At 39.1% G+C, this 19,280-nt stretch overlaps 1 protein-coding gene across 1 annotated transcript in view; it reads right to left on the bottom strand.

The window, feature by feature from the left end:
* LOC134048272 (neural-cadherin-like) overlaps positions 1-19,280 on the bottom strand; it is a 59,364-nt gene that overhangs the window by 24,813 nt on the left and 15,271 nt on the right. The window contains exons 3-16 of the mRNA XM_062499954.1: positions 18,264-18,489; positions 15,613-15,817; positions 13,791-13,902; positions 12,349-12,598; positions 9,454-9,596; positions 6,954-7,126; positions 5,804-5,972; positions 4,872-5,042; positions 4,164-4,336; positions 2,971-3,138; positions 2,521-2,770; positions 2,296-2,423; positions 1,261-1,447; positions 381-524 (exon numbers count right to left, since the gene is read on the bottom strand). Of these exons, the coding sequence (XP_062355938.1) occupies positions 381-524; positions 1,261-1,447; positions 2,296-2,423; positions 2,521-2,770; positions 2,971-3,138; positions 4,164-4,336; positions 4,872-5,042; positions 5,804-5,972; positions 6,954-7,126; positions 9,454-9,596; positions 12,349-12,598; positions 13,791-13,902; positions 15,613-15,817; positions 18,264-18,489 (2,499 nt within the window). The remainder of the gene's footprint in view (positions 1-380; positions 525-1,260; positions 1,448-2,295; positions 2,424-2,520; positions 2,771-2,970; positions 3,139-4,163; positions 4,337-4,871; positions 5,043-5,803; positions 5,973-6,953; positions 7,127-9,453; positions 9,597-12,348; positions 12,599-13,790; positions 13,903-15,612; positions 15,818-18,263; positions 18,490-19,280) is intronic.

Below are 19,280 nucleotides of genomic sequence, written 5' to 3' on the forward strand. Positions count from 1 at the left end.
CAAACACAAACTATACTGTCCATCATAGACAAAGCAAATCAATCTCACTGAAATCAAGTGTGACTTACACTACTTAACCAGGACATTTTTATTGGCACCCATTTGTAAGAAAATGATCTGATCTATAAAAAAATTTTAACTGTGGGCACAGAAATTATCTCCTATCATCCCACATTACTGCATGTCTTCTGAATAAGAGATTGTGCCTCACAGCTCCATTATGAACTGATGTTCATGCTTGAGCAGTGCACACTTAAAGGAAGTTTTAAAATCTAGAAACAAAGACATTTCCCATTCTCACACCACCAATTATGTCTGGGTGTGCTGAGATCAACTGATTAACATTTTGGACAGAGCTGTGAGGGATTCCAGTGCTTTACCTTCATCCTCATCGTTAGCACTGACTGTAAGGATGGTGGATCCCACATCCTGGTCCTCGTCCACGTTCACCTCGTAGACACTCTGGGCAAACACGGGCTGGTTGTCGTTCACGTCGCTGACGGACACACGCACGTAGGCTGTGTCTGCAGAGACAAGGAGCCAGAGACTCAAATCCCAGCTGTGCCACTTCTGTCAGCTACAATCCCTTAACCTGTCTGCCTGCACATTAAATGAAGACAAATATGCAGACAATACAGAAACAAACCCTTAGGGTTGTGGACAATATATACACCAACATTACTCAAAAGCACTTGGGTATCAAGTAAATGTCACATCCAATTTGTTTAAACACACACTACATGAATAATTGAATAATTGATGCCTAATATGGCAGTTTGGTCATAACTTTCCATCCTGAAGCCACAAAATTTTAACTTTTTATTTAAGCAGAGCTATCAATTGAGAAAAGGATTTTCTGTCTTGCATATTCCTACTTCGTAATTACTTTTGGCTGAACACCATACCATATGCAGTACTTTGAGAAAAACTTGCCTGGCCCAAAGATTCGCATCCTACATAATAGGCACATTTTTGCTAGCTAGAAAACACTCTCTAAACTCTAAATACAAAAGCCTATAGGTTTTTTTTAATTTCATAACAAAAAACTTGCTTGATCATCATGTGAAGTTTAATCTTCCAGCTCTGACACAACTGTTGCACACATAAAGGGTAAAAAAGCCACCATGAAACCAGAACAACACTCTTTCACAAGAAGTGGAAAAAAAATAGGAAATTATCATTTGATCTTGTATTTCAGATCTTCTGTCTTCAGACACAATCCAAGTAATATCACACTTAGCACAGCCATCTGTCTCTTACCAGAGTTTGGTTTTCCATACTTTCCAGGTCGAGCTGATTCAGACCCATCTACTGACTTGACTTCCAGAAGGTAGGAGCCCTTCTCCTCTCTGTCAAACACTGAGGTGGTGTAAATGGAGCCTGTCTGGGGGTTCAGGCGAAAACAGGTGTAGTCTCTGCCACTGTCATGTAACAGGGAGTAAGTTATCTACAGGATTAAAGAGAAATTGTTAGGATATACTTTCCTTTAGTTGAATAGCTCACAACTAGAATAGTACTTAAAGAGAGGAAGAGCTGTCCCATGGCCGAATACTTGATCAGACCAAGGAAACTGGGTAAAACTGCAGCTTCAGCAATCTGGTCTAAAGCCAACTAACTTCCTTGACTGCTGATCTGTAAAGGAAACTAATTTGTCTAATCAGGTCCTGATTTCACTAGCACATGTTTGTACAGTGCTTGTGCTGCAGCACTCAAACTCAGCTAAAGATGCCAAGTATTTCTACAACAGCCACAGGTGAGCTGCATTTGAACCTGCTTAGGATCACAGACCATGTTCTACCCTCTATTATATACCTGGTTTTGTGACTTGACTTCAGCTTGCACTCTTGTTCTAAGGATGTATCTATTTTCCCTTTTTTAATCAGCAAGGAATACATCCTCTTTGGGCATTAACTTGCCATATTTTGTAAAGATTCAGTTTGCAGTATTGCCAATGATTTCTAACTCACAGAAGCTTTGAACGCAGATTTTCTTCCATTTATTTATCCAATCTCATTTCAGGTCATTGTGGAACTTTCCAAACAAGGAAATTCTACAGCAAGAGTTTCAACTAAGCTACAGGCTGTGTGAATATTTCCTCTTTGTTTTCCGCCTCACACCTACTAGTTTTAGCTGCATTTTTTACATGGCAAGATGGAGAAGTATGTAATTAACTACTTTATGTCATTCTACATTTCCCTATTAGTCATCCCTTTTATAGGTTGAAGATTTACAGACTATTTAGTCATTGCTCATTCCATCTTTCATCAGGGGAGTTAAAGGTCCCCACTTTCTTACCTCACCATGCTGACCAAGGTCAAGGTCAGTGGCAGACACCTGAGTGACAAATGCCCCCACATCAGCTCCCTCTGTTACTGAAGCTTCATAAATGGATGAAGTGAAGAATGGGACATTGTCATTGACATCTAGAACATCAAAAAGAGCACACAGAGAAAAAACTATCAAACTTTAAAGGAAAACAGTGCAGGATTATACAGTGACATCACTCAACAGCTCACACACCTGTGATGTTAACATAGACCGTGGTGAATGCTGCCAGAGGAACTGGAGCCACGTTCTGTGCTCGCACCCGCAGCAGAAAGCTCTTTGTTGTTTCATAATCCAGTGGCTCAGCTACCAGGATTGAAGCAGAACCATCGTGTCTGTTTGGAGTCAGGTAGAAACGAACTGGCATGTTGGTCTCTGGGACAAGCCCCTCTTCCAGGTTGTAAGTGACACGGGGATCTCCAAGGGGAGAAGTTGCTTTGATTGTCTGCACAATTCAAAAAGTGTGTGTAATCAACCCCTCTCTAAGTACAGCAACATTTCTAGAAGATTTTGTGTTTTGATTCTCCCAGGCACTCAGCTACGAAACACAAAACTCTTATAAACGCTCACTGCATTTAAGCAAATAAACAATGTTCGGTTACTCTGCAGCCTAAGAGCTACAGACAGACAGACAGACAACCTTACCAAAATTGAGGTATCCCGTGTGGTATTTTCTGGAATAACAACTTCATAGCTGTCTCTTTCCCACTGTGGAGGCTGGTTTTTTGCACTCGTTACAGTTACAGCAAGTTCAACTTTACTACTCCTGTTGCCTCCATCTGTAGCAGTAATCTCTCGAATTATAGATGACTTCTGAACAGTAAAAAGGTTTCATTACAGAAGGTTTTGAGCAGGCCTCCAAAATCAATTAATACATATAATTAAAGGTACACTTAAAAATAACCATCACAGAGAAAAAAGATCTGAAGCTGAACTCAAAATATGAACTACGTGTAAATCTGATGAAAATTCTATTTACTTTACTGAAGATGGCTGTCAAATTTCGCTGTATGTCTCAATAAACCCAAGCAAATGTCACACAAAATTTAAAACCAAACAGAATGAAAAAAACCACTTTATGGAGTTCTCAAGCTTACCTATCAACACTTCTTGTTATTAGGTCTGTAGGATTCTTAGATTCATTGAAGAAAATACAATAAAAGGATACCCCTTTGCCAAACTTGTGTGTGTCAGTTACTTAGAAGTTAAATGTCAGTATTAAAAATATATTTTTAAAGACTGATATCTACAACTATAGTTCCATTTCAAAACAAATTACTTGAAAACCTGAAAATATCAAACTGCTTGTGTAGGTATATAGAAATAACTGAAACTGATGAATTTTAGATAACTACATGAATTATGCCTTCACCTTCCTGAGGGACAGCCATGCTTAATGCACCACAACTGACATATATCAAGTTGGGAATCTGTATCAGGACACAAGTTTCACACTTGTTCCCATTCAGGTTTGTGTCTTGACTCATTGCCTGTTAACACAATGAACACACCTGGGCTCTTGCTCCCCTGTTTACGACCTCAGTCCTCCAGTCCTTGGAATCAGCATGCCAAAGTCAGGGAAATGGGAAGAGCAAGTCTCAGAGGCAATGCTGTGGCTTCTGCTTCTCAGCTAAAAGCAGGGTTTGCTTATATGCAATTCACAGTCCATGAACCCAACAGCTAAAAGCCCATGACTCATGTTTAATTTAAATTATGTGTTGTTATGTGTATTAGATGTATTGATCCTTTAACCTGAGGGGCTAACCCAAACTCATGACTTCAGTACCTCCTACAATATATTGAAATAGTAAGCTTAAAAAGGAGAGCAAGCACCATACCTGAGTTATGGGTTGGTTCACAAACACCCAGCCTGTGGTAGGATTAATCTGAAAATAATTTGGTTCATCACTTGCTATGGAATATGTAATGGCAGCATTTGAGCTGTAGTCATCATCACGGGCTGCAACTCGCAGGAAGCTGGTCCCAACACTTGTGTCCTCTCTGAGGAAATCTAATGTAAGGAAAAAGGATATTTCAAATTGATCATTAATTTGCTGAACTACCACAGACATTCTAGTAAGTCATAAAGAAATAACTGCCATACATTATTAATTCACTATAATCTTCTCTTCCTTGGAACCATGGCCACACACACTGAGTATTTTAAAGGGCTGCTATCACTTCAGAGCTACAGATCATAGCTGAATTTCATATTACCCCACTCATAGCCTGGAATTCTTATTTTTTATAAGATACTTCTTTTAACTTTTTAGGCATTTTAACTCAGAGAATAATTGCTCTGTATGAATGACATGGCTATTGTTTCAAGGAACTTTTCCCCATAAGGCAGGCTTATGAGCCGAGGCTGTACATGTTTCACCACACATTACACAGACTAACAGCTCTGCAATAAATAAAGTGCATCTCTGGATGCATCAAAATTGGCCACATATTCTACTGCCAGAGAGGCAAAAACCCAAATATCTGAGACGTGGGGTACGCTCACACTCAAGGCACTGAAACTCTATCCAATGACTCTCAATTACATTCATAGTGGGTGTTTTCAAATCTGGGATCATTGTCATTTTGGTCCAGGATGACAACATTTATCTGGCATATTCCAATGAGTGGCTCCACTGCCTGATCTGTTGCTGTCACAGTGATGGGATATTCCCTCTGTTTTTCTCGATCAAATACCTGAACAGTTGTCAGAACTCCTGAAAACAAATTAAATATCAGAGTTAAAATTCTGTGCATCTGGCAATATTCTACATGCAGATGTTTATTCTTCTGTCAATACATCGGGATACAATGCAGTAGGTTAAGTACAACTATAACATTGGCTTTAGGTTCAAGGATCCAAACCCCAAGATATAACAATTGCAGCAGCTGACATTGTACTGCTCAGGCTGACTCAAACTTTAGTTACACTTACATCTACATGCAATAGGAATTTGAATTCGAATGGAAGTGTACTAAGAGAATGAGTTTCTAAAAAAATATATATTTCTTTTGAAGAGCTGTAAGTACAGGGTAAAGGAACGTTTCATACCTTTTATCCTCCAGAAGTTCAGCCTGAACTTAGTTTTGGCCTTCTAAGATTTAGTTCCCTTGATGTTTGTAAGACTGCTGTCATTTGGATAAAGCACTTATATGCCATTAGCAATGTTGCAAGGTAATGTGCACTTAAAAATAAGTTTGTTTGGGTTTTTGAAATTCAGTTACAAAAGCACACAAGTTACTTCACAAAGCAGAACTTCCACATATAAGGAAAAACATCCATTTTAGTTCAGTACTGGACATGTAGGAAACTTAGTTTCGTGGAAGACTTGTTCATGCCGTTAATACAGTTTATATTTGGTCTGCTGTCAAAACACTAAATGAAAAAGCATGAAGTCTGATTTTATCTAAGCCTTTTCTCTAACACTGTTACAAGGTGGTTTCTCTATGCCATTAGCAGTTCTGCCATTTGCTTTACCTGTGTCAGGATGAATGCTAAATGCTGGTAGGACACCATCTCTGTGCATCAAGCCATATTTCACTATACCATTGGCCCCTTCATCAGCATCAGTGGCTTCAACCTGCAGAACAACAGTGCCTGAAGGCTGATTTTCCAGGACAGAAGCATGTTCTCGATAATACTGGCACTAAGAGAGGGGAAGAAAATTAAGAAATAAAAATTTTAAAAAGAGAAAAAAAACAAAGGCTTCCCTTGCCATTTGATTTAAAGATATACTAGCAGGGAAAAAAATAATTATTTAGCTATAGTTGCATTATCGTGCTCTGCTGTTAAAGCTTTATCTCTACCATGATTAATTTAAATTTCCCTTGCTATTTTGTGGTTATACAAACACACAACATGAGGCCTCGGAGCATCTCCAGCTAATGCAAGTATTTGGAGAAAAAGTTGGAAGTTGCTTCCAAATGTAAATCTTTTTCTATGTTAGCAAAGGTCTAATAAAAAAGAGGGCATACACTTGCCCAAACCACAGAATTGTTTTGATCAGAAAGGGATTTCTAACCAAACTAACTTTGTCAAGGAGAGGTTACTGAGAATTTTGAAGACTGACATGAATAGATGCTGACTTGTCAAAACATGCAACACTGAGCCATCAGTACCACACCTGAAATTTTTAGGCAACAGATCTTTAAAAAGAATTAACAATCTGAAACCAAATTCAAGCATTTCTTTTTTACAGTACTTCACTGTTTAAGCTAAAACACTCATTCTTCTCTCTTTCATTAGTTCCAGACACACAATCATCAAAGGAAGCCTATGCAATTTAGAGAGGCATTCTGGAGCAGTTTGGAACAAGCCCACTGCACAGACAGCTATCCTTACTCCTGCTCACACATGTCACATGGGATCTCAAAAGTGTTCCACTTAGCCTCACCCTCTGAAATGCCAGAGGTGAGGTATGGTTCAGGGAACAGACAGGAGCTGTTCTGCCACAAGAGCAGAACAAACCCTGAAAGCCTTAGGGAGGGATGGAAAAGAAGGAGAAGACAGGACTCAGAGGGAAGCAGAGCACCTGTTGACCAGATAATCTGCTGCACATCTGCAGTGCCAAGAGAGTTAAAAGACCTTTGCACAGTCCAGTACAAATGACAGAGGCTCATATACTTACCTTCTGAAAGACAGGTTTGTTATTGTTAACATCATCAATTTTCACAACAACCTGGGCAGTACTTGAGAGAGGATGGGGCCCTCCAGAGGCGTTATCATCAGTAGCTGTGACATTCAGGAGATATTCTGTCCCCTGCAGCTTAGGAAATGGGCTTGCACGAAGTCTTATTAGCCCTGTAAAAACAACAGGTTGTGGGGTTTTGCTGCATTAACCCATTCCCATTATTCTTCTCACTAGCAAGCATGACAACAAAGCATTGTGGCTTACCTATTCACCAATAAACCAGAAGGCTGTGCTGTTAAATTTAACCACAGTGTTTTTACTGCAGTCCCACATTAAACAAAATTAAGACATCACAACGGGTTTGTCTGCGGGTTTCTCTACAGAGCAAACTGAACCAACAGCCACAATTCAGCTGATCTCCACATAATGGCTTTCATCAGTCTGCAGCTGCCATGGACAGCTCAGCTGAAACTACTTCAAGTTTACCTTCCTGCAGCTCAGTCACAGCAGCACTGAGCTACAAAGGCACAGGCTGAGAAACCCCTATTCTGCCACTCAGAATTCCCACAGGACACACCTGCTGAGTGAGACACAGAGGCACTGGCAGAAAGAGAGGGATGCAAAATGCCAAAGGGACCACAGCTGCCTGAGATCCTGCAGAAAGGGGCTGTCATTCTTTTGCTCCACCATCCATCACATCTGTTATTCATCGGGAATAATCACAATTGTCATCACAACAGAGTATTTTCACAGTATCAATGTCACTCAATTTGCTTGAAAATGTGTTATTTTAGCTGCAGCACTTATCTTTGACACTTCTCCACTTTAACTCCACATTTCTACTACAAGGGGGTGCAGACTATTCCCCTGACATCATTCCTGAAAAGAAACTGCTGTAAGCCACATATAAACTTTTACTGGTTCATTCAGCAACAAAAGCCTGAAAGTGTTTTGGCAAAAAATGCTAATGCTCCTAAAGTTAAGTTTCAAATACCATAAAATTAATTGGCAAAAAAGTATAAATGTACTTATACAAGATTTTTCTATATTAAAACTGTGGAGCTAATCCCAAGAGACGTTATCAATCAAATGTTAAGATGCTTTGACCAACAAAACTCTGTTTCTTACAAGAAAGATTTTCAGATGTGTCATGTATATTAATGCTGTAGCATTTAGACACTTTCAAAACCTTTGTTCCTCTTCAGGTGGAAAGCATCTGTCAAAATTTAACTCTTGGAACCTGCAAGTCTATTTTTAAGTCAGAAAGGAAGTAAAGGAGCTCACAGTAAACTCAGGGTCATGATTCAATGCTTGCAAGTTACCTGCAGACCATATTTTTGGGAACATTTAATAATCTAACATTAATATTGCAAAACCATGATTGCATTGAAACTGATTATCATGTTAAGTGAACTCGATTAAATAAAGTGAAAGAATAACTAAGGGCAGCCTAGTCCTTCCTATGTATTCAATGCTTCTACTTTGGAAAATCTAAGTTCAGTTTTTGATTGCAGTTCAAAATACAAAGTAGTTAAACTGAAGTTAATTAAGTTACTTCAATCCTTCAATTGGATTTCAATTTGTTTGCCTGTTTCAATCTCAAAACATCCTCTTCTGTTTTTTCAATCAACGGCAAATAAAGCCTATTAATTTAAAGGGATATGCCAACCTACTCAGATGTTGGTGTTTATGCACTTTTTTTTTTCTCTAATGAGGACACCAATGTGGTGGGAACCTTTCTTCTTTTCATATTCTGAAAATATATGACTACTGAAAAAAAAACTGAAAAAGATACAAAAATTGGAATTTCAGAACAAATGCCTTAAACTGCAAAGTGTTCTCCATGCATCTTTTTTTCTCAAGCATGCAGTATTCTTGGCTAAGCAATGCTGGTCGTGTGAATGATTTAAGCCTTAAATTAAAAATACACTTCTTTAGTTCAGTTTTTATATACTTCTACCTTCACTGAAACACAACAGTGGTAGTCTCATTCCTACAAACACATCATTTTGTGTCAGCACAACACAGATAAGTTCAGTCAAGAAATGTTTGCTCTCACTAGCAAAATCAGGACATTGACACAAGAATGGGGTGGGGAAAGCCTTATTTAAAACCCCAGATGTCCAGTTTCTTACATTAAATTCTATTCAGATACTTGTCTGACATTTTGGAATGTCACCCTGTTATTGATAATAACATGCTCTATTAAGTTACTGTCTCTTTAGGTACCTGTTATCTATAATAATGCCTTCTATTAAGTTACTGACTGAAAGCAAACACTGAACAGGTAAGAGAGGTCAATTTTACACAGATTTTAGGAAATTATACCATTTAAAAATATTATAAGAGACTATATGCATTCTTTCCCTGCACTTTTTAAAATTAAGCTTCAAAGATTAGTGTATGCTATTCTGTTTGATAGTGACACCAAATTCAAGGTGCATCACAACAGAATCAACATTACGACCACAGCAGCAAAGAGCTAATATGTAATTACCTTTCTTAGGGTCGATAACAAAGTTCCCTTTCTGATTCCCAGACAGAATATCATATGTCACACCATCTCCATCAGGATCAACAGCATTAACTGTGGCAATCAGCGTGTTTGGGCCTGCATCTTCAGAAACAAAGCTCCTGTAGCTATTTGAAAACCCAGACAACAGCACATTCATGAATTTAACCAGCATATAATATATAGAGAACTAAGCTTTAAAACATCTGTTCAAAGGGCACTGCAGGAAATTGTAATTTTCTAATACAATTACACTGATATGATGCTTTTTTTGTTCAGCACAGAAATGACAGCATTGATGATCTATCCAACCATCCACAGCTTTCTGGTTTTACCCCATCACATTTCCACTCCAAACTTCCAGCAGTACCACAGCCTTGAAGATGAGCTGTGCAACAAGACTTGTGCTAAATGCAGAATTCACTTGGGGTTTTTTAATATAAAAAAAGAGCTTCCTGATTCACAGACTCCAAGCAAACATTTGCTAAGTTAGAGCAGTTCTTGTTACAGCACTTTCTGACACAGCACTTTCTGACACAAGTCTCAAAAGACTTTCAGTGCAGTCCTTACCCCAGCAGGACTAAGATGAGAGTGGGCTGTGAAGGATCTGTGAATAATGTCAGTTTTACAAAAATCTCTGCTCAAGTCCAGACACATCGCTGACATTGTAAGCTCTTAAGAGGCATTATCAGCCTAAGCTTAATGCTCTCTGGAGTAAAAAGCCCCCTGCTTTAGCAAAGTCCCAAATATTTATTATTTTATCTCACCAGATTGAGAGTGTGTAAGACTAAGCATCCACCAGGTCTGTCCACAGCAGATATCCCAAAGCTCAGCTGTAAGAATAAACTGCATCTGGCTGTGTCCAGCATAACACAGATGCACCACTGGGTTAGAGAGTTTATGGACACACTGGCCAGATGCTGAGAATAGCAAAATATTAAAGGAAAAGAAAATGGATGCACAGAAAACCTTTTCCTTTGCTTTTGTTGTCAAGATACGTGTTTTCTCTGAACCTCCACAGAAACAGCTTTTCTTCCCCCAATTTTATATGCAATGAAATAAGAGAAGTAAATCATTCTGGTTTAGCTCAGTCACAACCCTCAAGACACTGTCTTAACTCTGCATCTCAAAAGCAAATGAACAGTAATTCTGATCATTTTTACATGAAATACAGGGAGAGAGGAGTTCAGAAGAGATTTCTTAGAAAGAGAAAGTAAAAACTGACAACATGAAACAGAGTGGTAGCCTTAAGCTTTTCATAACTGAGATAAAGAACAACTGTGATGAAAGAGAGCTCATGGAAAGGAAGCATCAGTTTATACTGGGCTGTAAATCTGTTTGAACAAAGGGCTAGAAGGACAACATCACCTGGATTTGTATGAGACTGCCACAGAGCACAACATTAACTGCAGTCTCTCAACAGGCCCCAGTTTACATGTGTTCACAATAGTTCTATTTCATGGAAAATTTCAACCCAGTTCTGTCTGAAATCTACCTGTGGGTTCAAGATGTTTTCATTACAGGAAAGATAAAGCAAAATCAAAGCCTAGTTAACCAAAAGCTTGTGATAATTTGTATTCCAGGAGATTAATTCAATTCCAATGCCTAACTACACGTACACACAACAGTAGTTTCCCTGCTTTTGCACAGAGAACAGAAAAGCTTCTTGTGAAGGTTTGGTAATTTAAAATTATATTCATTTTAATCATATTCTTCAGTAAAATTTAAGAGCTGGCAGGGATTTTTTTTCAATCTATTTTCTGTTTCTAATTTGTTAGAGATTTTTACAGCATCTTAAATAGTATTCCTTGCTTCCAATTAAAATATTAGGAACAGATGCAGATAAATATTCAATACCTCTGAACAGTAAAATAAATAAATGAATTAAAAATAGGCATCTGCAGAGGAGTGAGAAACATAACCTGGTTTAGTATTTGAAAATATAGAGAGATCCAATAATAAATTACATAAGTTCTAATTTTCCAAGCCATATCTCCTCACCAAAGTTTAGAAAAGGAAGGAAGGCACAAGATTTTGAAGCCAGAGGTTATCTGCACATAAAACAAGGACTATCAGAAAGCTTTGATGTTTTGTTCAGCTAAACCCCAAGCTTAGCATCACTGCAATCTTTGCCTTGGTTTTGTTCTGAGCTACTTCTATTTTCAAGAGTAGAAGGCTGATGCAAAAGCTGACTGGAAATTCCATTACTAAGTCTCTAACATCAGTGCAAGTTTATAATACTTCTGGCATTGCTTTGGAGGCTTCTGAGTCCCAGCTATGGAAGAAAAGTCCTTAGATATATTTAGAAGGAAAAAAAAAAGATACATAAAGTTTGTAGGGCATGGGACTAAGTGAAATTAAGTGAACTCCTCTTAATGGCATTTATCTCGTGGGTTTTGTAATTCAGTTGCATTTAGGATTGTGTCATCTAATAATTTTTCTTTGACAGCTATAAACCAGGGATGCAGACTGCTGACTCTAAGTTTAAACTGCCTAATTAAAAGGCAAAATTCCCCCATGACTCTGGATGAGGGATGATGGCAACAACTGCCTGCTCTTTCTGCCTGATTTCCTTTGGTGGTGGAAGGGTGCTCCTGGACTGTAGAATCTGAAATTACTCCACCATATCTTTCAGTACACACTGGAAAAAACAAAAGTGCATAGAAGTCATATAATAAGAAATAAAAATTGTCTATATTGTCTATATACTACCTTTTGTTTTTTACTGAGAGTCTCAGAGTCAAAATATCACCCCACATTTGTCAATTCAGCCTCCCAGCTTTGATTGAACCAAAGCCAGTTACCATCCTGTGAGCAGCCTTTCAACCAAAATACAAAATGCAAGAGTAAAATATAAGCGTCTGAAGAATATCTATTTACATTGTCTGAGAAAACTCAGGTGCTTCATCATTCACATTGGAGACATGGATCCTAACAGTGGCTGTCCCAGTCCTGGGCTCCTCCCCTTGATCTACAGCCATAACGATGAACTCATAGAGGTGGTTAGGGCGCTCATAGTCCAAGCGCGTTGCTGGAAAAATAGTGCCTTGAGAAGAAATGCTGAAGTCTTGGCTCAGAGTGTAATACAGCAACTGGGCATTCTCCTTTGAATCACAGTCAGTGGCTGTCACTGTTGGAAGGGAAAGACATTGTGTAGATCAAAGTTAGTGAATAGGAATGGGAAGTACATTTACTGCTACTGTAGCAGGACTTGCCTTGGCACGTGGTGCTTGAAATAGCCAGAAAACTCTGCTGTCCCTTGTGCTTTTTAGTGAACTAGCTCTTACTCAGAAATAAGTAATTTAAAAAAAACAAAAGTGAAGTCCCTGGGAGAATTAGGATGCTAGATCTTGACTTTGTTAAAGAGTCCTGTATTATCAAGAATATATTCCCACATAGAGAAGTATGTTTTCATGACCACCTGACCTACACTGCTGACATCAGATCACTCAGATCACACACTGTGCAATTAAAGATGGAACAGTTACATACATTATTCAACTGATGTCCATTATGTGTTTGTCAAATCCTAGTCATAAACCTACAAAAACCTATGCTAAAAGCACAGTTACCACACCAGTAACTGACAAACTACCATTACTACAGGATAAATTACTAAGTAGAAAAGTAGGAGGTTATAAAATCCTATTTACTAGGGAAAAGCAATTTTCCTGCAGTTGAATTCCCTCTTCCCCCCTCAAGATCTAGAGGAAGTTTATGTAAGGGTTAAAGACTAATATAAGGCCATTCTACAACTGCTTAACTGAAACAAATTTCTCTCATTGCTACACTTAACAGAGCAGGACCACTTGAAGCTCAAGTTCTTGCTCTCACTGGGAGGATGCAAAGTCTTCCTGCCAAGCATCCAAACAAAACCTCACACAGAAGAGTTAAAGTGTACAAGAGGCTTTTAATGCAGGAGAACAGAATTCCTGCAACAAGCCCACACAGGACTCTCAGACGGGTAGAGAACGTGAGCTGAGGTGTCCATAACTTTTGATCCAGCCTCACTCTCTTCCTTCAAGAAACATAGCAAGACTGCTACTATGAGCCTGCTGCTGTAACACCAACCACAACAAAGCTCTGTTACTTCAAAATTCCACAAAGAAAATCTGTTTTCTTTGCTTTCCTGTCTCCCAAAATTGTTTGGGCTGTGGCGGTAGTAAATAACTCCGAAATGAATCTACAAGGTGTTATTTGCCTTCAGAGAGAGCTGCAACTACCCATGCTGGGACAGGTTATTTTGCTTACTGAACTGAATTCTAAGTAGTGCAAGGGAGAAAAAGACAGTGAATGTAATAAATGGTTTCAGGAGCACTAACCTTGGAGAAGTGCAGTTGTCATAGGAACTGTTTCAGGAACACCGACTTTGCTGTAAATCGACTGATGGAATTCAGGGGCACAATCATTCACATCTGTGATTACAACCAAAACCTTAATGGAGAAGAGGGGAATGTTAAACAGCAAAGTGAATCAAGGGAATGACCTTACTGCTCTGGAACTACCGCATGGAAGAATTTCCAAAAAACATCCTTGAAGTCTTCAGCACCTATAGGGTAAAATATTTTTCTTAGATTGCTCTTTTTCTGCTGAGTGCCATTGAAATATTACATTCCAAGATATCAGCAATTGCCAAGTCCCTGACCCGGCAGCAGTGTTTTCCACTCACCCTTCATCTCCATTGATTATTCCTTATTACTAATTTAAAGGAAAATGGACCATCTGCTTGCCAAGCACCGTTTTTCCATTATCTTATCTTGCAACACTTCTGTGATTTGTAACACTAAAAACTCTACTGCCAAGCATATTACATTTTAGCAGCATAAATCTCCAAGACCAAGTTCTGAATTCAATTACAGCAGCACAAATCAGATATAAGTGGAACTGATCTCCAGGGAAGTGGTCACAGCTCCAAGCCTGGCAGAGCTCAAGGAGTGCTTGGACAATGCTCTCAGGCACAGGGTGGGATTGTTGGGGTGTCTGTGCAGGGCCAAGAGTTGGAATCCATCCTTGTGAGTCCCTTCCAATTCAGAACATTCTATGGGGCTGGTAAACCAAGTAAGAGATACAATTTTGCCTCCATATCTTTACAAGAACTTTCTTTCTCCTGTGTTAAATATGAGTGCATAGTTGCATAGTACATTCCAAACAGTAAAGTGTGTAAAGAAGCCCTTCTGGTGGCTCATCCTGCTGCACCTCATGTAGTTAGTTGAGGCATTCTGCATTACAGAGCACCAGGCAGAGGTATACCCCATAAACCTTGCAGATATGAGCATGATATGCAGAGCAGATATGCATGAACTAGAGGTGCTCCCTCTGCTGTTGAGGTTGTATCAGTGTAAACCAGGTACAAGTTAAACTACCTCTAGGCTAAATGTATAAAATCATCTCATAATCTTCTTTTGAGTCGTATTTTACCATTCATCATCTTGTAGTACACAAGGGTGAACAGAATCTATCAGGCTCTGTTGTGCTACAGCCAGTGTTTGTTACACTGGCATACTGCTTCCTTTCTCTGTGTCCTCACACTTAATCCTAATAACTCTGTCTCCAGTTCCCTACCTTATTTCCTGCAGCAGGAACAAACTCATATAGTATGGTTTTCCTAGCTCAGTGAACCTCTGAATTCAAATAACTGTAATAACTATATTAAGAAATATTTTTGCTGTCAAACAGCTTTCTAAAATACCACAAACATCAGCTTTAAATATCAGCGAATTTTTATTACTTTCTTGTTTTACAAGTTCACTTCGTGTTCTTGATACAAAACAAATAATTTTTTTCCTGCCTTTGCTTTGAAGTGGAATCATATCAAATGTACCTCATAAATGATGAAAGTAGAGTAAGACAAAACCTAATTTCTGGCTTGGCAACATTGATTTCCATGTGCTACCAGATAAGGCTTGGGATCTGTGATGGGATGGCATATTGATCCCTCAGAAACAGCCTTCTGAGCATCTGCAAGAGTGAAATCTAGGAGCACCTAAACCACTCCTCAACATCTCCTCATAGACAGAAAGGCTTCTAAAATGGACAGCAGAGTGGGCAGCATGGGGAAATGGGAGCTGCTAGTGAACCTGTACAGAATTCAAAAGAATGAAGGAAGATGGAAATGCACCCAGGCTGCCAGAGGGGAACACCTACCTCAGCAGCACTGCTGAGCTGCTCCTCGCTCTCCTCTGCCCTGAGCAAAAGCAGGTACTGGTGGGGGTCACTCTCATAATCCACACTCCGAGTTAGACTGATCTCTCCTCTTGCCCAGTCAATACTGAACAGACCCCCAGGATTAGTGAGCAAACTGTAGCTCAGGGATTTCTTTTGATATGACACAGCAGTGACTGTAAGAAAGCTGCAGTAAAAAAAAGTAAAAATAAAAAGAGAGGACTCAAGGACATAATACAGCATTCTGAAAAACATGACAAAAGCGATGCGTATCAGAAATGATGGTGCAACCCTGTGGGTCTGCTCAGAGGTATCATCAATGAAGTCAGTGACAGCTGTATCTAAACACCAAATTCAAGCATTTTGTTACACAGTGGTTCTATCACCTTGGGGTTAAACAGATAAAGACAGGATTCTTGGAAACAGAACACAGTAAGGATTAAAAATGCAGGAACAGAGGATTTAATTTTTGCTGCAACTGAATTTGCCTACTTCAATTTCCTTCTATGGTAGTGATGGTTTTCAGGCAGGAAACTAGAAGATAAAGCAAGATGAGAAAGATTTGTTTTAATAACAGCACAGTAAGTTTGCTGCAGTCATACAATCCTAAAGTTCCAATAGATAACTGCAAAAGGATAAAAGCCAGGCCCTAACAGCAGTGTGTGCTACAGCTTACACTGGACATGTATTTTTAGCTCATCTGACACTATCTTTTTTCCACTGAAGTCCAATGTGTTTAAAGCCTGCAAGTGGAAACACCCACAGTAAGAAATAAAAGAACAAATTTAAAACTAAATATTTTAAAGGATTTAGACCAGAAAACGAATTCCTCAAGTTCTCTTGCTTTAATGTGCAAGTTTCTTAGGAAAAAGAATTCCATCTCCCAGGAGAACACACCAACATGATCCTGTGGCAATTACAGTCAAAAAAACACAAACTCATTTCATGCAAACTCCTTTTCCTCCACCTGCATTCCCATACTGCTGTGTCTCATTTCCCTCTGGTGCACTAGTGAACCAATGGACAGCACTGCTGTAGGTCATTATTTCACTTTAGTTTTCTCCTGTATTTTCCTGTGCTGTGGTCTCACAGGCAGTTTCAGCCAGTGCACAACCACATTCCTGCTAACAGGAATTATTTTGCTCTCCTTCCAGCTCCCTGCCCTGGCTGAACATTCAAGCCACCTCTCCTCTTCTGCCAGCACTGAAAATCTCAAGGCCATGCTGGGAGCATATTTAACAACCCAACTGAAAACTCTTTTTGCCTTTTTTGTCTTTCTATCTCCTCAGGTCAGCCTGCCCATGCAGCTGTAGCTCATTGGTGTTACAGGCAGACCAAAGGAAGGGAAAGATTTGGTAATGCTCCTCTGCTAAGCAGAAGCTTTAAATCAGGCTCTAATTAGGCAATCCTAGACCCAGAAATCCAGTGCATGACAACTCTGTTCTGGTTTGGTGAACCAAAACCACTACACCTGCATACTTGGGTAACTGGTCCAATTTAAATATGAGAACTTCAGGATACTAAATGGATCTTCATGGCTATTTCTGGCCAACATATTACAGAAATAACTTTCACACTTTCATTGTGTATATTCAAACCTTTTCAGATATAATAACCACACAAAATACTTCATTCTTTTTGGATAGTACCAAGTCATTTGATCAACTGACTAGTCTAGTATCATCTAAGGTGTGCAAACATATTTCTAATAATGATAAAAAGTTATGAATAATTTTTTTTAATTCTGAACATTATTGAACCCAAGACAGCAGGTACCTGTTAAATATTATTTTGTACTTATTCCATTTCTTTTATGCCTGTGCAATTTCATTTTACTGCAGTTTTAAAGAAAAGCCTTGTTATCTACTAATAATTTCTTTTTTAAATCTTAACAGTCCTTAGTTATTTAGACACTGTAAAACTGAATGTTGCAGACTAAACATTAACACCACGGATAATATAATATGAATGACAGTTGAACTGCCACAGAAGGAACACATTGACTGGACAAAAGTATGCTCAATTTAAGTGGAAGAGAAAATATTTGTAAGAACAAAACAGTTTGGAAAAGCGGGGTCTGAGTATTCAGGGGGACTTGTGTTACCAACATTTTCTGTGATATTTCAATTGACATGGTTATACAAGGGATGGAGAAATAAAATGACAAGTCCTGTGGCATCTTCATTTTAGCTCACTTTGTCATTGTGATGAAGACAGGGAAAAGAAACTTGATTTTTCCAATTTTCACTTGGTGGAGAAGGCACTTCTCCAAATTTGACACATAAAACTAATGTATTCTTTCACACAGGATATCTTTCCTTTCTTCATGATGTAACAGTACTAATTTGTATTCTGCCTTTTGTTTGAAAATTAAGAAACAATCAACATCTAATCCTTTTCATATCGTTTCAAAAAGTAAGAAAGCACAACTATTCAGCATCACTTTTCCCCATAAAGGGCTGACTAAAACAATACCTCATCAAACTCTGTCTGGATCACTTCTATTAAGAGACCTAAATTGCTTCTCACAGTATTTATTCATGATTCACAAACAATATCAAGACTCTGGGGAGATCAGACAGAAGTCAAAACCAGGCCCACACCTCACTGCATTATTTTAAGTTGTTACTTACGGTTCTCCTTGCGGGGTGCTCTCAGGAACATACACCAAGTACGACACGTTGGTGAACTGTGGTGGTCGACATCCAGCAATTACAGAAACAGAAGCTGGGGACCCTCTGCTTCCAAGTTTATCTGCTGCTAGTACAGTCAGCAAATACTCCTTGTCCCTCACCAATGGCAAACCTGTTGTTTTAATCCAGCCAGTGTCCTTCTCAACTTCAAATCTGTCTTCACCACCTAAAAGGAATATGGCCACAAACTGTCATCAGTAAGAACATTTTTACTTGATTAAAATTAGGAGGAGAACACAGTGTCAATTCCCACGTTGGCTTTGGCTTAGGATCAGCATGCACACTAAGGTTCAAAAGTTTGTTTAGAACTTAGAAATCAGTCATTACATTCACCATTCATTACTGTACTTCAAAATTCCATTTCACTCTCTGGAATTACCACTCTTCTTTTTAACTGAATTAGAAAATGTTTGGATTGGAAGGGACCTTAAAGTTCATCTCATTCCATCTCCTGCCATGGGCAGGGACACCTCCTACAAGACCAGCTTGCTCCAAGCCCCAAAGCCCAACCTGGCCTTGGACACTTCCAGGGATCCAGGGGCAGCCACATTTTCTGTGCCAGGGTCTCCCTACCCTCACAAGGAAGAATTTCTTCCCAACATCCCACCTAAACCTATTCTCTGTGAGTTCAAAGCCGTCCCCCCTTGTTCTGTCACTCCAGACTCTTCTGAGTAGCCTCTCTCCATCTTTCTTTTATCCTGCAGACTTGGCTATTGCTTGACCCCAAGTTAAGTATCCCTTAGCAAAAACACTCCACTGGACAGGTACTGTTGCTTCCCATCCGCTCAGACACATTTGAACTATTACTAAAGTTTCTTAAAAAGAAACACAAAATATTACCACTGAGTTTATGCAAGCTTTGCACAACCCAGACCTTTAAAAGTTTGTTACAAATGAACCAGAAGCATGACTCCCACAAGGGACAGGAACACTAGCCCTCCTCTCCACCCAACAAAC

Source organism: Cinclus cinclus, chromosome 11 (genome assembly GCF_963662255.1).
Source record: "Cinclus cinclus chromosome 11, bCinCin1.1, whole genome shotgun sequence".
In the NCBI taxonomy this organism is placed as follows: Eukaryota; Metazoa; Chordata; class Aves; order Passeriformes; family Cinclidae; genus Cinclus; species Cinclus cinclus.